Source organism: Passer domesticus, chromosome 2 (assembly GCF_036417665.1).
Source record: "Passer domesticus isolate bPasDom1 chromosome 2, bPasDom1.hap1, whole genome shotgun sequence".
NCBI classification, from domain to species: domain Eukaryota; kingdom Metazoa; phylum Chordata; class Aves; order Passeriformes; family Passeridae; genus Passer; species Passer domesticus.
The window spans coordinates 71,120,662-71,140,703 of NC_087475.1; the positions used below are offsets into that span (position 1 = coordinate 71,120,662).

At 38.3% G+C, this 20,042-nt stretch overlaps 1 protein-coding gene across 7 annotated transcripts in view; it reads right to left on the reverse strand.

Annotated features, from left to right (window-relative positions):
- Window positions 1-1,680: 1,680 nt before the first annotated feature.
- CDK8 (cyclin dependent kinase 8) overlaps window positions 1,681-20,042 on the reverse strand; it is a 70,181-nt gene continuing 51,819 nt past the window's right edge. For 3 of the 7 annotated variants that reach the window (XM_064409164.1, XM_064409169.1, XM_064409170.1), the window contains exons 5-13: window positions 19,597-19,654; window positions 16,713-16,844; window positions 14,747-14,890; window positions 12,730-12,799; window positions 11,621-11,693; window positions 9,263-9,360; window positions 7,856-7,934; window positions 7,578-7,736; window positions 1,681-2,959 (exon numbers count right to left, since the gene is read on the reverse strand). In XM_064409164.1, coding sequence (XP_064265234.1) covers window positions 2,834-2,959; window positions 7,578-7,736; window positions 7,856-7,934; window positions 9,263-9,360; window positions 11,621-11,693; window positions 12,730-12,799; window positions 14,747-14,890; window positions 16,713-16,844; window positions 19,597-19,654 — 939 coding nt within the window. In that variant the 3' untranslated portion in view covers window positions 1,681-2,833. The remainder of the gene's footprint in view (window positions 2,960-7,577; window positions 7,737-7,855; window positions 7,935-9,262; window positions 9,361-11,620; window positions 11,694-12,729; window positions 12,800-14,746; window positions 14,891-16,712; window positions 16,845-19,596; window positions 19,655-20,042) is intronic. The other 4 variants (XM_064409165.1, XM_064409166.1, XM_064409167.1 and 1 more) reach the window with 4 other exon arrangements.

The following is a 20,042-nucleotide window of genomic DNA, read 5'->3' on the forward strand; positions in this document are numbered from 1 at the left end:
TGCTGCCATCACCTCACGGGAATTTGTAACTCTTCTATTAAATCCTTCTCAAAAGTGCTTTCTTCTCCTCCCCTCTCTGTAACCCTCATGTAAAAAAGCCCCATCAAGAGCATAACAACAGGATTAATGTTTTCATACAGTTCAGGAAAGTAATTTAGAGCCTTGTCCTCTGTATTTCTAAAGCCAGTATTAAAAAGCTTATTTGATGCAGAAGATCCCTTAAAATTATCATGAATATGATACGATTGACCTTATCTGCAATACAGAATCATACCCTGTCTTCGAGGTACCAAAGGTTATACCAAGCATTGAAAAACTTCTTTCCAAAGTCCTAGAGAAAAAAAATCTCAAGGGCCTCCTAACAAATGACCAATGACTGAGATATCAGTACAAGTCAAATATTAGGATTTGACTTCACTCTAGGATGTTTGTTGATGTAATCTGCAATATATCTACTAAAAATGAGAACACAAGTGAATGAAATTGAGAGTAGCAGGCTATTCAAAACTAAATACAGAATATAATTGTTCTATTATAATTATTTGATAAGCTGCATCTTTATCTCAAATACATTCTTAATAAGAATATTAAATTCAAGCATAAACTAATGGCAAGAGCACCCTTTGTCAACTGGATGCATTTCTTTTTGCAAAAATGAAATTCAAGCAAGCCTGCTACTTTTCAACTGCAGACAGCACAATAGAGTGATATCAAATAAAGTCTGCTATTACATGAATGATATTATCTATTATGCATTAATATGAATATACATCAATAGGAAACAAAAATCTGGGCCAACAGCACTTTAGCAAAAAAAAAGGTACTCTTGGCATCATCTGAGTACTTGGGAACAGTCTGGACAATATTGAACGGGCAAGCTCAAAGCCTATATATAAATTAAGAATAAAAACTGAAAATGCTTTAATTTGAAAAGCAAACCAAGAAGTTTAAGGCATTCCCACCTATACATTAATTTGTTCCAGAAACCAAGGAAAGACAGATTTTGACATCTTTTATGTCAAAATTAAGAGGGCATCATACAGTATCATAAAAGCAGCATAAATTCAGCACTCAGATTTTCTTCTTTAGTTTTAAGCCTCCTGAATACTTGAACCTGTAGTCCATCCAGTCAGGTAGTTTAATCTTCACTTCAAACATGGTTTGCCTTTCAGGCAGGCTAACAATTTGTTTTTTGTTTTGCCCCCCCATGGGCATCTCAGTACATCTGGATGAATCACACCAGTTGATATTCACACTACATGAAGCACCTGCAGAAAAATATCCTGTGTGTATTGCATATAATTATGTCAAAATTATGGTGTGGTATTACCTGCCAAAATAAAAATGAGCTACAGAAACCTCAGAAGAACATCCAGACAGGAATGCTTCTGGATTTTGTAGATGAAAAGGAACTGTCTGATCTAGGAAATGTCACTAGTAATAAACCCACTTTTAGGGCATCTCCAGCTTATCAGCTATATGAACAGAACGAGAGTAATGCCTTTTTTTTTTCCTGCTGTTTAAAAGAAAAAATTATCCTTCTCACCAGTTAATGGAAGCCTGCCTCGCAAGATAAATTCCTGTTGCATATTGTTTCTTGGGACACATCCTGATACAGATGTATGGATGGGGGAGCAGAGGGTTTTCAATGATAAAAAGGAATACAGGCAAAGGTCATAATGCAGATTTATGAAAAATAAATTTATTACATAACACCTTGTTTTAACAATGTTTGATTTTTTTTTACTCAGAATACTTGTGTCATTCATGTAAAATAGTTTGATACAGTACATTGTATGTAAGTTTTTCCTCATAAATTCTAAGGCTCTCCTAACATCTTGTTCCTCTGCAGTAGGAATGGCACCCCTAAACAACGTGCGAACATTAAAAAAAAAAAAACTGAACAAAATTTAAAATCCACTACACCAAGCTGGTTCTCAAAAATCATGACAAAATATCCGAATGGATGCCGCACCTTTTTAGGAAATGTCATTCATGCTTTTTTAATCCCAAAGCATGCTCACAAATCATTAACACCAACAGGAAAAAAATAAAACACTGTCTATGACAATCATTTTAGTTTGTTTGCTGAACCAAACATGTTTATATCAATGACAACATACTTATTTTACTATCAAATAGCAGCTTTAATACCAGTCAAGTCATAGATTTTAAAACAAGAACAAAAACTTATGTTGGAAATAAATCTTTGGGACGCTTGTAGTTGCTGGGAAAAAATGCAAACGCTTCCATGTTCTTAAAAAAATCTCATCGTAGCAATCATGTCGGTCATAAAACATCGATCTAGCTGGAAAATGAACCAACCCACAAAAGTCACTAAAAATAAATGTCTATCAAAACTGTCTGAGAGTTACGGTTAGTTTGCTTTTTTGCCATGGTAACATATACTGTATGCTTCAAGTACCAGTTCAAAGATGTCGTGTACTATTGGTCAGATGAAGTTGTTACATCAAGAGAATTCACCACATACGACAACAAAAATGCTTGCCCCTAGCACATTTCACAGCTTCACCTGCTACAGACTGTCACTGAAAAAAATGCATCGGTCAGTCTGAACCATGTCAAGTAAACTACAGAAGTAGCATATCCACAACACAAACCGTGCTAGCACTTTCTTTTCAAGTCTAACCCCAAAACCAGGTACAACGTGGGAGCCCCCCGGCCCCGTGGCGGGGGGGTCGTGGCGGTGGGACAGGTGGGAGGTGTGGTTGTACAGTACATTCCGTGGCCCCAGCCGGGCTCCTGGCACGCAGCTGCGCGGCCGGTCCTGCAGCGGCAGCGGCGGCAGCGCATCGACGGCACCGGGTGCAGCTCAGTACCGGTGGGTCTGGTGCGAGTACTGCGGCGGCTGCTGGGAGGTAGCTGAGTATCCCATGCTGCTCTGTGGCTGCGATGTGCTTGGTCCGGGGTTGGGGTAGGCAGCATGGGGGTTGGAACGCTGCAGGGGGGAAAGCACAGACACACAGCCCTTCGTAACACGGACATCGCCAGGCAATTTCACCTACTGACTCCTTCCTGCAAGAGGCACCCAGCACACACGGTCTCAAAGCAGCTGCACTTCCACTTTCTTCCACTTACTCTGATTACAGCAGGTAAAAGACATCAGGAATACCAGATCAGAAAGTGACTGCTGCCAGCCTTCTGCTATCCACCCTAACAGGAATCCCCATCCATCACAGTTAAATCTCCAGTCAACCCTACAGATAGCTACTGTGCACCTGCACGTGACACTGAGCTACCACCACTCATGGCACTGGTCTTCCCCTCTCGCTCCCTTCTCCTAGCAGGAAGGTAGGCTGGGGTGGAGGTCCAGGTGAGGCATCTTACTGCTGATGAGCCACTCTGCCTTATTCTGGAGATTTTCACACACAGAGGATATATTTGCCACCCTCCTGTGTGACTTAGGAGTACAGGCTGAGAGCACTGTGACTGGGCTAAGGTATCATGTATCAGCAGCCTTAAAATGCTCAAAGGAGAGTTTAAAGACAACAGTGACACGTTCCTCAGTGGAACCAGATATTTCAGGCAAAAATGTCCTTAGATTGTGGCTTGGGAGGTTCAGGTGGGACACTGGAGAAGGAACCACCAAGAAGCCAGTATAGCACTGGAAGAACCTGCCCATATAGTCTGTGAGGGCTCTCTCTCTATAAAGGTTTTTAAGATTCAGCTTAACAAAGCCATGCTAACCTGAGTGAGCCAGAACTAGCAACAGCCCTGCTCCAAGTGGGAGACTTGGCTAGATGGTTTCCAGAGGCCTCTTTCAACCAGCACTCACACAATTATTTGAGTGGAGCTTTCATCATTGCAAGAAGGTCTCCGCAAACCAGGAACTGCCAATTTTAACCTAACCTGCTTCAATTTTAACCTGAAAGTTATTATTTATTGATCATGTGTTATAAAGAAAAAAAGGACTGCCTGTGTGAGAATTTCAGTAAGTATCTGACCACTTAATAGCATTTAACATTTCATTAAATTAACACAATTTCAGTACATTACTGGGCTGGTTTACATTCACATTAAGGTTTACATGCCCTCACAAACTTTGCAGCATTTAGAAACTGTGTAGCTTCTACATTCTTGATATCACAGGACATATGTTTTTTAGGAAAAGCTGCTTCTAGAAGAGGTCTGGAAACTTCTATAAAGTAACTACTCTAGGACTAGAGCATTGCTACTGAGACATGAATAGGAAAAAACTGTGGTGAACCAACACCCTGAGAAAGTAAAATATTAAGTCACAACATAAAACAAAGCCCTCAATTTTTTCTTGTACAGCATTTAGAACAGAAGCTATACCCAGGAAGCTGAGATGATGGCAGAAACAAAAAAAGGCATATTCTACTTGTTAACACACACTCACAGGACTGAGCTAACACCTCTAGAGAAAAGGGGGACAAATGGCTGGACCAGCACTTAATGTCAGTGGGAACAAATCAGCACTGCTGATCCACGCCCTTAGCACAGTGACTGAACTTTGCTGACATTTGCCTTCAGCCCTGAGAGGAGGACTAAGTCACTCATCAACAGAAGGGTCACAGCTCTGGGTCACCCTTCTCCATGTTACAAAGACAGGATGTACTTCAAAGAGCCAAAGTCTTGAACGTTGTTTTTGCCCATGAGTGGCTCCTGTATACAGAAAACCATCACAAGTTTAACCATTTAAAACTGAGCACTCATTTCAGTTGTAAAACACTCCCTGCATCCTGACTTCTAAAACAGAACTTATTTTAAGACAGAGGCAATGAAAAACCAGATTCCTTCATGACACCTAGAGCAACAAATGGCTTTTGTTTAAGAAAAAAGTACATATACAATCCTTTCTAAATACCATTAAGCACCCAGAGTGTTATCCCAAGCAAAAGCTCACAGTAGTGGAATTGCTCCGGCCTGCTTAATCACATTGCCTTTGGGAGTGTCACATTGCAGATTTAAACAAGGAGGCAAGTCTGTGTGCCATGTGTCTACTATTTTTATGCATGGCAGAAAAGGATATGAGGTCAATGTGCCCTGCAGAGAGTAATTTGACTTCTGAGTGAATGCAGAAACTGTCTTAGTGTGCCTTGCCCAGGAGATGGCAATCCTTCTTCACAAGCTTTATATGGGGAATTTGAGCAAATCAGATGAAGAACAAAGGAACAGGTGTTTGATTAAAACAGAGGGCTGTATTGTAATGTTTGTTTTCCCTCTCCACAAGCTGCTGGATCAGACGCAAAAAATGTGAGGAATTTTTTTCCGGGAGACCTGAAACCATCAGTTGGAAACTCTTAACTGCTTTTGTTCTAGTGCTGGCAAATTCAGGTCTCCTCTCTTTGATTATCATGTTTTCCAGACACCTTAATCAGAACAAATCTATTGACTGTCTCTTTGCAAGGCTAGGGGGAAAAGGATGTATGTTTTTGCAAACCAGGTATTTTCCCTCCTAGAGACAGCAGAAAGATTGGTCAGGAGTAACCAAGCTACCAGTAAGAACTCCTGAGACAGAAAAGCAGCAGTTACCATTATCTTAAGGGAAAAGTATTCTGAAATGATATTTGTCAACAAGGGCTGCCCCCAGCTGTAATCCCAGGATGGGTATCTGCTAGTAAAAAAATTTTGATGAGCATGAACTGAAAACAAAGCAATGCCAACTTCAGCTGAGCAATTTGATTCCTCTGACTTGTCAGCCAGCAAACCTCAGCTCTGGCTCACAGAACTAGGAGCTGAAGTTTGTTCAAGATGCTACAATGCAGCAGCAAAATCAGGTGAAGGGCATGTAAATAGGGCATGTAAATGGGGCTCCCTGACACAGTACACACAACCTCTGAATCAACCTCCTCAGATGTGTGACTCCACCCGAGGGCAAGATTAAGAAAGTTACAGCTGCATTTGCCTTCTGCTCTGTGTGTGTGTGTTTTTAAGAAGTAGAAGAAAGAGCCAATTAAAAGGCCAAAACAGCAACTGACTGTAGCTTGCCAGACTGAAAGGGATGAAACTCCTGTAAGAGTGCCTGTGATGGATAATCCTACTAAAAGAAAGATGACATTCATACTTAGAGGCACCCCACCCTGCAGAACTATAGTTAAGGCTCATCACTGTCTCAAACAGCTCTAAAAATGTATATTGTTCAAGGAGAATGACTTGCAAACTGATGTCTTATTGATGTCCTGGGATAAATTGAACAAAGGCACTTGGGGACTATATGAAGGGTCTCACAATAAAGCTCCTGAAAATGATCTTATTTTAACTTTTTGTTGTGCTTTCAAGTGTTGGCCAATACTGAGAGCACACAGATTTAGGTAAGGATGAAGGTAATGCCTCCAGGCAGCTTCTGAGGCTATCTGGTACTCTCAGGGAAAAACTCTGAAACACAAGATTTCAAAGCCCACTGGTGGTTCATGGAGAAGCTGTATCAAACCAAAAGGCAAGTTGACAGCAGCAGCTTTACTGACTGTTTTTAAACTCTCCCTATGTTTTCTATAGACCATGAGCCCAGCTAAGTGGGTTTCCATTAGATATCAGGTCTCACATTTAGATATCAATCTTTAAATTAACTGAAAACATTGCCAGTAGTTTCCAACTTCCCCATCCTTTGATTTCATCCAAGACTGCCTGGCCACCTGTACCGTGCATTCCCTGTGAACCAGTATGCAATGGTTAGTTCCTGCAGGCCAACACTTCCAGCAGCATGCCTCCTCTTGAAATCGCCTATTCCCCAGGCTTGCAAAAATCTGCTGTTCTCTAACTGCTCCTGTGAATCATCTGAAGTCTTTCCTGCTCCTCTCTTGTAACTTCTAAGCTTGTATTAACTAAAGGTTCTGTCCTTAAACCTCTTCTCCCCCACCTCCAGTAGTAGCCTTATCCAAACCCAAAAACTCAGGTATCATTTGCTGGGATGACAAAGATATTATTTGTCAGAAATTCTCTGATTTCTTAATATCTGAGCACAAGCTCAAATGCAGGAAGACCAGAACACATTTTTTTCCATGTGTCCTCAAGTGCTTTTTCCCAATGCACCTCCTCATCTTCCTCACTCATTGACTGCCACCACCTCGCCTGTCTTCAGATCTGCAGTATTTGGCTTACTCAACCTGGAGTCTCCCTTGATCTTCAAAACAGATTATGACAGCATCATGCCAAGTGTTTATTTGTCATCCAAAATACTGTTTCCGTGTTCATTCACCCAACTAAAACACTTGTTCAGATTCTTATTTCACAGGTTTTTACTGCAACATCTTCTGCCTTCTACCACTGAAGGTTGTTCAAGCAAGAAATGGCATTTTTAGATTATACAGAGCACAGCATAACAGGCTCCTGGTCCATAATCATTAGCATTCCCTAACATGAAGGTGATAATTAGTAATTCTAATAATGTCTGATCCTTATTTCCTTACTGCTAACCTAAAGAACATCAGGATATCCACAAATCATCAATTAAATGAATCTGAAAAAAAAAAGTCCAAAGATGCCAAAAAGTAACAGTTAATACAGTGACATTTACAAAATTACTTTTTCAGTTTGAAGAAACACTGCTCTAAACATGAAAAGCAAATACACAATATGTGAATAAAACAAAATACCTGATAGTCTGAGGTCATAATAAGTCCACCTGAGGTAGTGGTAGGAGGAACAACTCTCACTTTTTTCAGTGGGGGTCCCTGTGTGTGACTGTTGTCTTGGTTCCCTGGATGACCAGTTCCATTAGTATGGTTATTGCCCTGCTGCTGCTGCTGGTTCTTCTCAATTGTTTAAACACAAAGAAAAATTTCAACTCAAAAGCAGTACATGAAATAACATAAAATCAGGAAATAGTGTAAAAGCCAGTGAAACATGATGACACTGTTCTTCTAGTACTTACTTTGTCTCCTTTATCATCTGGTTCTTCTTCTGTTAAAAATTCTCGTTTTGGGTAAGGGATTTGACAACCTGCAAAAACACTGTCCCCCAAAAAAGTCTATTTATCACTGTGTTAGAACAGAAGGGTTAGACCTGTAAGATTCACCCTTTACCCATGATAGTTTCAAGCTGCCTAAGCCATCATTTAATACCTTCAACTAAGGGAGTCAAACAGGGAAAACTTCTATCTCCATATTCTAAACTTCGTAAAAACATATTCACATTTTATTTTAACATTCATTTGACTCTTATACACTAACTTAAGCTCCCAGTAATTTTGTTGTTGGTTAGAAAGGTACATCACTTGTTAAGTATCTACAAGGGCACAAAGAGCTATCTCACTACAGCTACTGTGTAATTCACAGTCTGAGGACTAACTAAAAATATTCCTGGAAATTTCACTGACTATTAAAAGCACACCTGGAAAAAAGTTTAAAAGTAACTAGAAATTTCACCTATCAACTCATATCTCACAGTCCACATGGATTTGCTACTTCTAGTGCAAGTTAATATTTACCTGCCCTTCATCTACTCTATCTACTAGAATCTATTTATAATAAAGTCTCTGTACACCTGTTAGCAATACTCATTGTGTATTCACATTAAAAAGTCAACCTGAATTTGAGAAAAAAGCCAAACACTATCCTAAAAGCAGGTTCTGCAACAGCCAATCATTCGCATGACTTTAAGAGTCAGTTCAGGAGATGCTATAAATAATCCAGCAGGCTTTAGTGAAATAATTTCCTTTTTAATTAATTCCTTATAAGTATACATATTTTATAAATTCTTCTAGCTTTCTTAAAAGGGTGTACAGTCACGCTCTCTGGCTAGCCTTTTGGAAGAAGGGCTTAATTTTTAATGAAATCATTCATTGTCTGTAAATTTTCTCCCTTTTGTAAATCTGCCTGTGCAAACAAAAAAGAGGAGTGTCTACAGAAAATGGATTTAAGTTGTTAAGGATGACAGCACAGAGACACAGACTTGACTTTCTCCACCCAGTGAATTTACAACAAAGGCTAAGACAAAAATGTAAACTAATTAGAGACTGTCATCTGGCATTCTGAGGCAGAGAAGCGGACCTGCGGGCACTTAGCAGTTGTCTACCAAGATCTGTAGCATGCATAATCAACCTGTCAGTGAGTAACAAGATTAGTGCTGCAACTAATAGGATCAAAGTTCCATAAAGCAAGAGATTAATAAAAATGCTATTTAATTTTAAAAACCACGAATGGCATTTTAGTGGTTATAGCTTTCTTTGGTTGTTAGACAGTATTTAGCTCAATATTCACAAACATACTTAGGGCAGAGAGAAAGCACAGCTCTAAAGCATCTCTGAATGCACGGATAGATTAATAAACTGACCACTTACTCGGATGTGGGAAGAGGATCTTCCAAGAAGTAAGGATCCTGCATAGCCTGTTCTGAGGTAATTCTCTTTATTGGATCCATAGTGAGCAATTTCTGAAGCTGAAAAAAAATAGGAAAAAAAAAAAGAAAAAAAGAAAAACACCTTTACGTTACCAAAACCATTTATAGAAACTTCACTGTATTCCTGAAAAATAAGATGATCCAGATGTGTCTGAACTCAAAAGTCTAACCCTAAATGGCATAACTACATTCTTCTCCCCTGTCAAAAGAGTAATTTCATTTCCTAACAAAGGACACCTATTTTCACTTGCAAAGCCCAGGACATACAGTTCCAGTCACAAGTGTTCTATCAAAACCATTCAAAAAGTTTTCACAATGTACTAGCACAAAATTTTAGTCACAAAATAATTTGGGTTTGCAGGGCCCTTTCGAGGTCAGTTAGTCCAGCCCCTGCCATGGGCAGGGACACCATTAACTAGACCAGGTTACTCAAAGCCATGTCCAGCCTGACCTTGAACACTTCCAATGATGGGGCATCCTGAGATTTGTACAACCTGTTCCAAGGCCTCATCACTCTTTGAATAAAGAAGTTCTTCCTAATATCCAATCTAAATCTACCTTCTTTCATTAGAAAGCCATCATCTCTTGTTCTATCAAAATAAGCTTCCTCTCCAGCTTTCTTGGAGGCCCCCTTCCAAGTACTGAAAGGTGTTATAAGGTCTCCTGGGATCCTTTTTGTCTCCAGGCTGAACAAGCCCTGCTCTCTCAAGCCCTGCTCTGTCTTCAGAGGAGTGGTGCTCCAGACCTCTGATCACCTTTACGGCCCTCCTCTGGACACAGCATTCCAGATGAGGCCTTGTGAACTGGCAATACCAGACCATAACTATTTTATTTAGCTCTAGTGCCGAGTTGCAGTGATGCATTCTTAAAATACTTGGTTTTTATTCAAAAAGTCTGGTGTACATGCATATACTTCTCTCCATCCACTCAGGAGCTGTGTGGAATACAGCTGTGCTGGACAAGCAACATGAGATAACCTTCAGATACCACACAGATAAATAGCAAGTTCTCATGTTTCAACAATACAACACAGGGTACAAGGCAAAACTACACTATGACACATTGTCAAAGACTTTAAAAAAATGCTTCACTTTTAACTTGCAGTGGGTATTTTTTAACAAGAAAAAACATATGTAAATAAAATTCATTTACATTTCCTACTCATGCTTTTTATAGGAGTCATACATTCACCTTTTTAAAAAGATCCAGTGTCATGATCTAAGTCTGAACTGGTCATCTCCTTTCACTAGGAGAAATTCATAACTGCATATGAGAATTAATAACTGCAATGTAAATCTCCATACTTCAAAAGCTGAGGTTGAGAAAGTACACTTCCCTCCTCAGCCTTCAGTTTTGACAGCATGGTTAAGAACTTGGTAACTATGAATTACCACCATCAATCCGGTTTTGTTTTTCACATCATCCACAAGAATTCACAGCTCTCTGAGTCTACATGAAGTTTTTTTATCAAATAGCATGTTGAACAAGCCAACTCTTACTCTCTCAAAAAACACTGCCAAGAGGCAGAAAAGGAAAAGGCAAAACATGACAAAGAACTGCCAACACACTGAAAAGCACGAACAAAAAGCACTGCAAAATACAAGCATCATTTGTGGTGATTGGACATGATGACAAGTCTTGGTCATGATCACCCATACAAAAAGAAATCAAAATGACTGTGCAACCATTATCCACCCAAGGGATCAAAACTTTGGTTCTGCCCCCTTGTACAGATGCCACACAGAAGTGAACATTCTACATATTATTACAATATTTTCTATTTTTAAAACTGCTTGATGTAAAGATCACCTGACTAAATGACACAGTAAAAATGCAGTAAACTTCATACATCATCAATTAATGGGACAATCACTACAGGTTATATGGACCAAAGTAACCACATGGATGATCAAAAAAAATCAGGCATATAGGAATTTTTAGAAGTAAAAGTAAGCAATTGAAACTATGCAAACCAGAAAAATGACTAAGGATTGCAGCAACACTGCAAATAAAACTACAGGCTAACACAACTGTAACATGACCTAAAGAACAAAAACTTCAAAATTACTTGATACTGAACCTAATCTAGTGAATGACTCTCAGAATCATTTTATCAAGGTGAGATGATATTTCATCAAGGTGAGAAGATAAAGTGATTTTTCAATTTAAGGACTGCAGAGTATCAATTATTACAAATTTCATTTATAAAGTTAGTTACAGTGGATTTGACACTACCTCATCTCTTACATGAAACAACTGTAACATACACGAGGGATTTCTTATGTCTGCAGGAACTTACCAAGTGGAATGCCTTACTATCTGGTTTAACTTTATGTTTTTCCATATATTTGATAAGGCTGCAGTTGGTATACCTAGAAAAGGAAACAGAAGTGATATTTCCAATATGCAAATCATTGACACTGCAAAGTTTTCCTGGTAGCCACAAAACATATTAATAAGAACAGTTTAGTCTCCCTGCAAATCCAATAAGAAGGGAAAAATCACAACTATCAACACCAGAGATTGCTTCAAAGTGAGAACTGCAAAAAGGCGTGTTTCCCTCACATCCTTATAAAAGCATATCATACCCACACAAAAAGTACACTTTAAACCCACAAGCAGACAGCAAACCATCAACTGGATTTAAACTGCCTGGTAGCAATTTTACTACTACACTGTCAAATTCTGTGTATTTCTCATGACAGTGAAGATATATAATAAACTCATCTGAATGCTGTCCTGCAACCTACAGATTGCTACAAGAACATTCACACATTTACTTTTTTTTTGAAGAGGAGCTTCAGTAAAAGGTTTCTAAATGGTTGCAATGGCATGGCATATGCAAGAAATGTATGTAACTATAGAGCCCCAAATGCCTCAGTACAGAAATCAGGCAACAGGGTGGCATTTTAAGTGCAGGTATTAGCCTGTGGCAATGTGACAGCAAAGCTGAAGGGCATTTTCTTCTTTAGTCACTGTAAGCTACCCTAGACACCAAACCTGACAATTATACCCACTGTCTGCTGGAAATGGTATAAGGTTACCAGACCCCTTTTAAGCAGCTATTACAGAAAATCGTTGCAAGTAGCACAGATTTGGAAACAGATGTGCTTTGACACACTGTGCTTTGCAAACTTCAGAGCTGCATGGGGTCTTACTGGCACCACCTGTTTCACACCTGCACCTTACCCTTTACAGCCTCTGGCTACTCTTCTGATCCACACCACCTCAACAGGCCAAGTTCACCATTATGAAGCAACTTTATTTTTCATTGTTCACAATCTAAGTCATAACAATTTCATAGTGCTTGTTTAGCATCTACACAGAAAACAACTTTAACTGCAAGAAATTTAGTGTAGGAAAGAGATATAAAATACACTTTATTCAGAAAGCTCAGCCCAGACTTACGTGTTTCTCCGGAAATCTTTCATTAAGGTTGAATGTTCTGGCATCTTTTTTATGTCTTCCCAATCTTTATCTGCAAAGCAGTATTAATTATTTTTTCCCTTTCTCTCTGAGTAAAATAAGCATTTCCAACTATCTCCACAGCCTTGATATTTGTTGGTTTTTTTTTAATTCTGCTTCTCTAACCTTGCAGTTACTTATCTCTTTGTACTCCCTAGTTCCTATTCCTTCATCACCTCTTCACAATAAATCATACCAACACCTAAGAGGTTCCAGCTGCGTGCTGATTAACTCAAGAACTTGAAAAAAAGATGCCAACTACACTGGCCACAAAACAATGCTGAAGAAAAACACATCAGCGCCTGTGCTTTAACCCTTCAGGACTATTATTTATTTAGACACAGCTGTGATCTCAGGACAGGAACACACCCTGTCTCCTTCTAAGGGATTCTCTGTTCTGACAGCACTTTTAGCAACAGGAAAATGCCCAGAGGTACTTCTCCAAAATAAGAAATACTGTTATTAAACAAAAAGTTAAGAAAAAGTAAAGTCTGCACACTCAAATGAGAAGAATCCACCTCAATGTAGACCAAGATCAAAATGTATTTTAAAATAAAACAAAAAACTCACTACCAGCACCTAGCCTCAAATGTCTTAAGCTCCAACTCTTGAAAAGGCTCTGTGGGCAACTAATTTGGTTCAATTCAAATCTCTACTAAGTCTGATCCCTACTGCAGAACACTAAGTCTAAAAGCATTAAATAAATAAATAAATCAGAGGTAATTATTTAATTATTACTTAGTTAAACAAAAAATTCTCCTTTCCTATCCCATGGACAGGAGAAACTGTTTCAGATATGGCAAATGTCAATTAAAATAATAAAAAAAAATGCTGCAATTGAATGGAAAGCATTTCTTGGTAAAAAACAAAGAACTCCAAAGGTCAAACACAGACCATTAGAAAGGATTAATTAATCCAATCAGAAAACCACAATGAGAGTATTATCTACTTATGTAAGCTATACAGAACCAATGTAAAACCCAAATGAACTAAGAAAAGTATAAAAGGGTAAAGTTCTAGTTCAAAAACAGAAGGGGACAGTATTGCTTGAAGAAGCAAAACTAAGGAGACAAAATGCAAAGGCAACATTTCCGTGAATCCAACACAGCAGTACAGAAGCAATGAAGTACACACACACAAAAAAAGGCAAAAGCAAAAATAAGAGCATGTTTAATACCAAAATCCTAGAACCACCAAAAACATATAGACCACAGAAGTCATGTGAAAGGAAGAGGCAAATTTAACAAAAAAACAAAACCAAAGAAACATAATTAATAGTGGAGTAGGGAACAGTGAGGAGAAAGATAAACAAAAAGTAAAAATAAGGCCCCTGTTACTCTGACTCCTGCAATCATGTGAACACTAGAAGACAAATACAAACTGAAGAAGCAAGGCAGCTTGCATAGAAACAAAATATGACCAACACTGAGGGAAAAATGCAACAAGTGATAGCCCCATTGAAATTGGTTTTGGTTCATACAACCAGTTCTTTCTTCTGGTTTGGAATAAAGAAATTTTTTCTATACCACCAGCGGGAAAAAAAATCAACACCCTCCATTACTTGCAAATGATACATTTAATTTGGCATGAGTTAAACAAATGTGTAATATTCACTAAATATATATATTTTTGCTTGGTTTCATATATCATTAATCACCTTCTAAATCAATAATCAGTACTGAAGCAATGTAGAAATATTCCTTCTCATTTTTAATCGTCCACCATTAAATACAATATTTTAAAATAATAAAGCATTGGTACATGTATACACAAAGATAACCCTATCACTAATAAAAGGGAAAATATCTAATTTGACCATTGGATTCTAGATTTATAACTCATGAAATAAAGATTGTGTTTGAACAGCTTTGTTGCTTTGATCAGCTGCCACCTTCATATACAAAGAAAGCAATATGGATATCTTTCTTTGAACAGCGGTGATAAAAAATACAGTATGTACCTGCAGGAAATCCCATTACATTGAATATTCTGTCCAGCTGGTCATGGTGATAAGGATTACTAGTTTTGATATCTTCTTGTCGGCAATGGAATATTGGCTCTGATGTTAGCAGCTCTGCAAATATACACCCTATGGCCCAAATATCTTTAAAAAAGGAGAACAGAAATAAAAAGAACAATAAATGAATCTTTCCAAAACCATCTGGATGAGGTAGAATGTTAGTGTTTAGCTTATCAGAGACGATAAAGTTCCTATATTGAAAATGTCCAGTTTCTATTGTGGAAGTGCAATACTTCCTCAACTTTTTATTTTAGCTTTGAATGGAGGTCCCAATTCAGAAACTACGCAGGAGCTGAGAATAGCATACAAATTTTGGGGGGGTTTTTGAAGTGTAGTTACCACTTAACATTGTAAAAAATTAATGTGGTTAAGAACAAAAGTGAAGGAAACTATTGGGGTAATGGCCAACACACAAAACACAAAGAAAGAAAAGCCAACCAGCATCTTGCCCTTTTACTGTCCTGACCAAGAAATGCACAATTGTTTATCAAAATTTAAATAGTAAATTACCCCAAAAATACAAGCTGAAAAGTGGCAGTATTGGTATAACACAAGTAACACCTTGAAAGAGAGTTACATACAAATTGTTACAAGCCCACACAACTCACAACTTTTCCATAACATCCACTAAAAAAAAAAAACCCAAACCCCACAACCTCTCTCTTTTCACTGTTGCTTTCCTATCTAACAATCAGATCTCCTGAACCTTCCCAGTTGTTTTCTCTATTATTCTCCAGCATATACAAACAATTTTTAACTCTAAGTGGTGCTACACTGAGCCTTGAATGAACAAGGTCATAAACAAGGACAAAAGTAAATAATACAAACAGCGTAACTCCACTACTCAGTGTTTTTACACAGTCATTTTTTATCTACACTGAAAAAACTATGTACTAAAAGCTATGACTGCCCATGCAGTTTCACACACTGCAATCAGAAGAAATAGCAGTAAAGTGAGGGAACATGCAAATACAACAAATTAAGCAGTTTAAAGCAACATATAAAAATGTATCTGATGTATGAAAGAAATACAGCATTATCAGAAAAGTAAACAAGAATACATTTAAGGCATAGACATGAGAATTGCTGACAGAAACACAGATATGATCGTTACAAAAACAAAACGAGAAAAAAAGATTGAGTTCTGAGGAAGACTTTCAGGTTACAGAAACAACAGTCTGCTGAAATACAACCTCCATGTCTGTGCTGCTAGGGAAGCTATCTGCTCCAAGAATTGATTGCCAGCCTTTAACATATCTTTCAAACCAGGCAGCAAGAGAAAAACTTCCCAGTGCTTTTCCCTACAGTCTCTCTTCCTTCTATAGCAAAGCTGACCAATGCAGTAGAAGTGAATCTAATCTCCCTCCAGTTTGCTGCTGGGCTGCTCCTCGGTTCTACAGCCCACAAAAGCTCTGGCCATCTGTATTCTGTCTTTGAAAAAGACACAGAGAGGCTAAAATGCAACTTAATTTTACATTTTAGCTTCAGTGCAGCCACAATATTCTCTGTTCTGTACGTTCTTTATTTCATACATTTATTACACTAGGTAATAAATTTAATGCACTGTGCCTCACAGTCATCCTAATATGAATTCTACTAGCAGTTCAAAGATGCTTCCATATTTTTTATAGCCTCCAACAGCATTTACGAAAGTCTGTGTGAAAGCCACAAACTTCAATTGCATTGCAGGGCATTTGGAGCTAAAAACCAGCAATATATTTCATTTCTATATACAGCCTGAGACCACAGTAAACTAATCAATTTCTGAAAGATTAATGTTTCTTCAAGAAACAAGGAACATACCTTTAACTCAGCTACTGTCTTTTATTTAATTTATCAAAGCTTTAATATTTGGGTATAGTCTACATAAAGAACAGAACAGTACATTTTTGTGCAATTTACTTACCAATAGCTTTGGTATAATGCCTTGCTCCAAGAAGCAACTCTGGAGCTCGATACCAGAAGGTTACAACTACTGGATCCAAGTCTGCTAAAGGCTTCAGAGGTGAATTAAATAATCGGGCAAAGCCCATGTCAGCTGCAAAATTCAAAGAGAGATGCTTTAAAATTTGAGGGGAAACTAACAATCTTTCTTTTTTTTTTAACAAATTGATTGAGTTTACATGTTAGCACTATCATCACTCCTAAATAAAATACAAAGGCAGACTGTAGCAGATATGAACTCTCTGAGCAGATTTTCTTTCTGTAGAAGTTACTGGATGGCATCACCTATGAAGTATATCATTATAAATCATTGCTAACATGAGTCATTTACAACAAAGAATTAACCATTGTTCTGAAGAAGTGCATCAACTCCTCAGGACACTGGTAAATCCTGACTCATTTTACCTGATGTTCTATGGTAAAATACTCCCATTCACACAGGATGTTTTTTCACAAAACAGCAATTTTTAAAGTAAACAAAATGCAGATTCTGAAAAGGTTAGAATGATTTATAATACATACGTGCGCATGAAAAAAATCTCCCTCTTCATTAAGTTAGCTATGGCAAGACTTCCTTCACACAAAAACAGCACCTAAGCCTAGAGCATCTGCCTCCCTGCTGATTTTTCTATCCAGATGCATTTCCAGTATCAATATACCAGTGCTGAATACCATTCAGGCTATGATTTCTAAATTTTGGTTGTGGGCATTATATCATTAAAAACTGCTTTCTAGAATCTGTAGTGTACAAGTGCCTAGAAAGTTGTCTGAACAACTAAATATAAATCATACAGGAAAAAATGGGCAGAGACTAAAATATGCAGCTTCTCCCATGAAACTGCTTTCCTGACCCACAACCCTAAATCCCAAGACAGAGTGACCCTATCATGTAGGGATATTCATATGCTGAGAAAGACTTGAATGAAATGAGATGAGTAGCTACCCTGAGGGAAAAGGACCTACATGCTCTAGCTCAATGAGGGAATACTGCAGTGTAAATATGGCTCTATAACTTGACTACACAATCCTTCATTATTTTTTTCATATGCATTCCTATTTATGATTGCTTTAATGCATTTAAAAAGAGAAACATTTTACAGTTTTCTACATTAAAATATCAATTATTCAAAATTGGTCAAGTCACTAATAACTATGAATAATAAGGAAAATTGTTGGCAAAAAGTGGATTTATGACCCAAAGTGACACAAAAAGCCTATAAAAATTATTTTACGTTAAATACCAGTTATGTATTTTTTAGTAAAATTAGTTACACTGTAATGTGGAAGCCCTTGGTATGTGTATAATTTCTGCATTCTTTTACTGCTGTGGCAATCTTAATTAAAAAAAAATAAATCTACATTTTGATAACACACTTCAAAACCCAAGGTTCCCCTCCCTCTATCCCTGCTGGGAATGGATGGCTCAGAGGACTGGTGGCCCAATACAGAATCTTTCACCTGTCCATTAACAGAGTCTGACTTAATTTAGTTGTTTACTAAGTTATTCTCAAATTAATTCAAAACTATAAATTAAGAAATAAATGGGTGGTCTATGTGCAATTACTAGCAAGTAGTTCTGTACAGCAAATATCACCACCACTATCAAAAGGGAGTCCAGAGGATGACCTACGTGCTCTGTTTTGGAAGAAACCCTCCATGAGGAGTAAGGTAATATGAAGAAATTTTCCCTTCTGTTGTCCATGCTGTACCTGTTCTCTATGCAGACCTCAATCCCTACTGCCAACCTTAAAAGCTCAGAAAGGCATTAAAAACTTTCAGAGTAGGATCTGCAGAAGCATTCAACCCTGGCCCATCACTCCCTGGATTCCAAAGGACAAGGGAAGGCCTAGAGCAGCACTGAACGCTCCCACAAAATCCTACCCTGAATCATTCTACTAGTGACTAACAGTATAGCTCAAATCAACAAAACAGTAAGAGAACAGAGCAACAATGCAGAAGAGTAATCTCACAAAAGAAAGCCAGAGGGAAGTGAAAAAAAAAGATGAACTAGCTTTAAAAAACCCTCCCAAATGGGGCTGTATTACCATGGCAAATGTAAACAGGCTGTGCACTAGTATCACTGCCATAATAATGCAGAGCCTGGTACAGTTTATTATTGTTAGACTACTGTTAATTTTTATTTATGTATTTAGTTTAAAACAACTGAACTTCTACAAATCATCCTCTCACTGCAAATAGTAACTCCCACCAGAAAATGTTACAGCAGTGTGGAAGTGCTGGGTCCTTTCTATCCTGGTCCACCCCAGGCTAGGCATTTAACATTAGCTATTGGCTCTCACTAAACATTTTGGATGGATTTCTGTGGTTTCTGCACTTTTAAGGTCCCTTGTGTTCATCTCCAAGGGACCTGCCTATTCGTTCAAAAATATTTTGTAAGCTGAGTGCCATCTTTGATTCCATTATAAGATTTAAGGTTTGTAGCAATGAGTAGTTCTCTATTTAGATTTTTATAAGCAGCAGCAAGATGTCATGGCATTAGAGATAAATGGAGGAAATTTTAAAATCCCATTTCTTTCTCCTCCTCTCCTCCTAGCTAGCTGTCATCTTTAACCCCACCACATCAAAATCCCCCGCCCCACACAAACACCCACTTAAGCAAAATATAATGACATTTTCCACTTTTTATTGATGAGGCTACAGCATTTCATTGTCAGAACTGGTACATGGGGCTAATATGATGAAGCCAGTCACTCAGAAAGCAGCACTTAGGCAATGTGCCCAGGCACATACTGGTATTACAGTGACTACTTTAGGTGGTACAACTGCACCTTCAGAACATTCTAACTTAAATGCTACACTGGGACTTATCAAAGATATAAACATACCAATTTTTACTCTTCCTCGCTCAGGACCTTCACCCATAACTAAAATATTAGCAGGTTTCTGTGGAAAAAAAAATAAATATACAATACATATACCACGATAAACCTAAACATTAGTCTCTGAAAAGTTAATTAAGCTTTGTTTTGCCAGTTTTAAACCAACTTTGTTTTGATAAAAATGACAAATTTCTCTGTCACAGTAATGCTGTGCAAGGACCCAGACACAGGATCTCCCTGACTGCATCTTCCTCGCATTTCTTCTTGGCATTGCTGTGCTCCAGCAGCACATTCCCTACTCACACCCTGGTGTCCGTCCTCTGGCATGAGCTAGCAGCCACCAAGCTGCTGGGATTTCTACCCAAATTGCCCTAGATCCTTTCAGTGGGAGGCAGTCCCACTGCTGCCCACCACCCCAGCCACAGGGATGGGAAGCCAGCTCTACAGCAAGC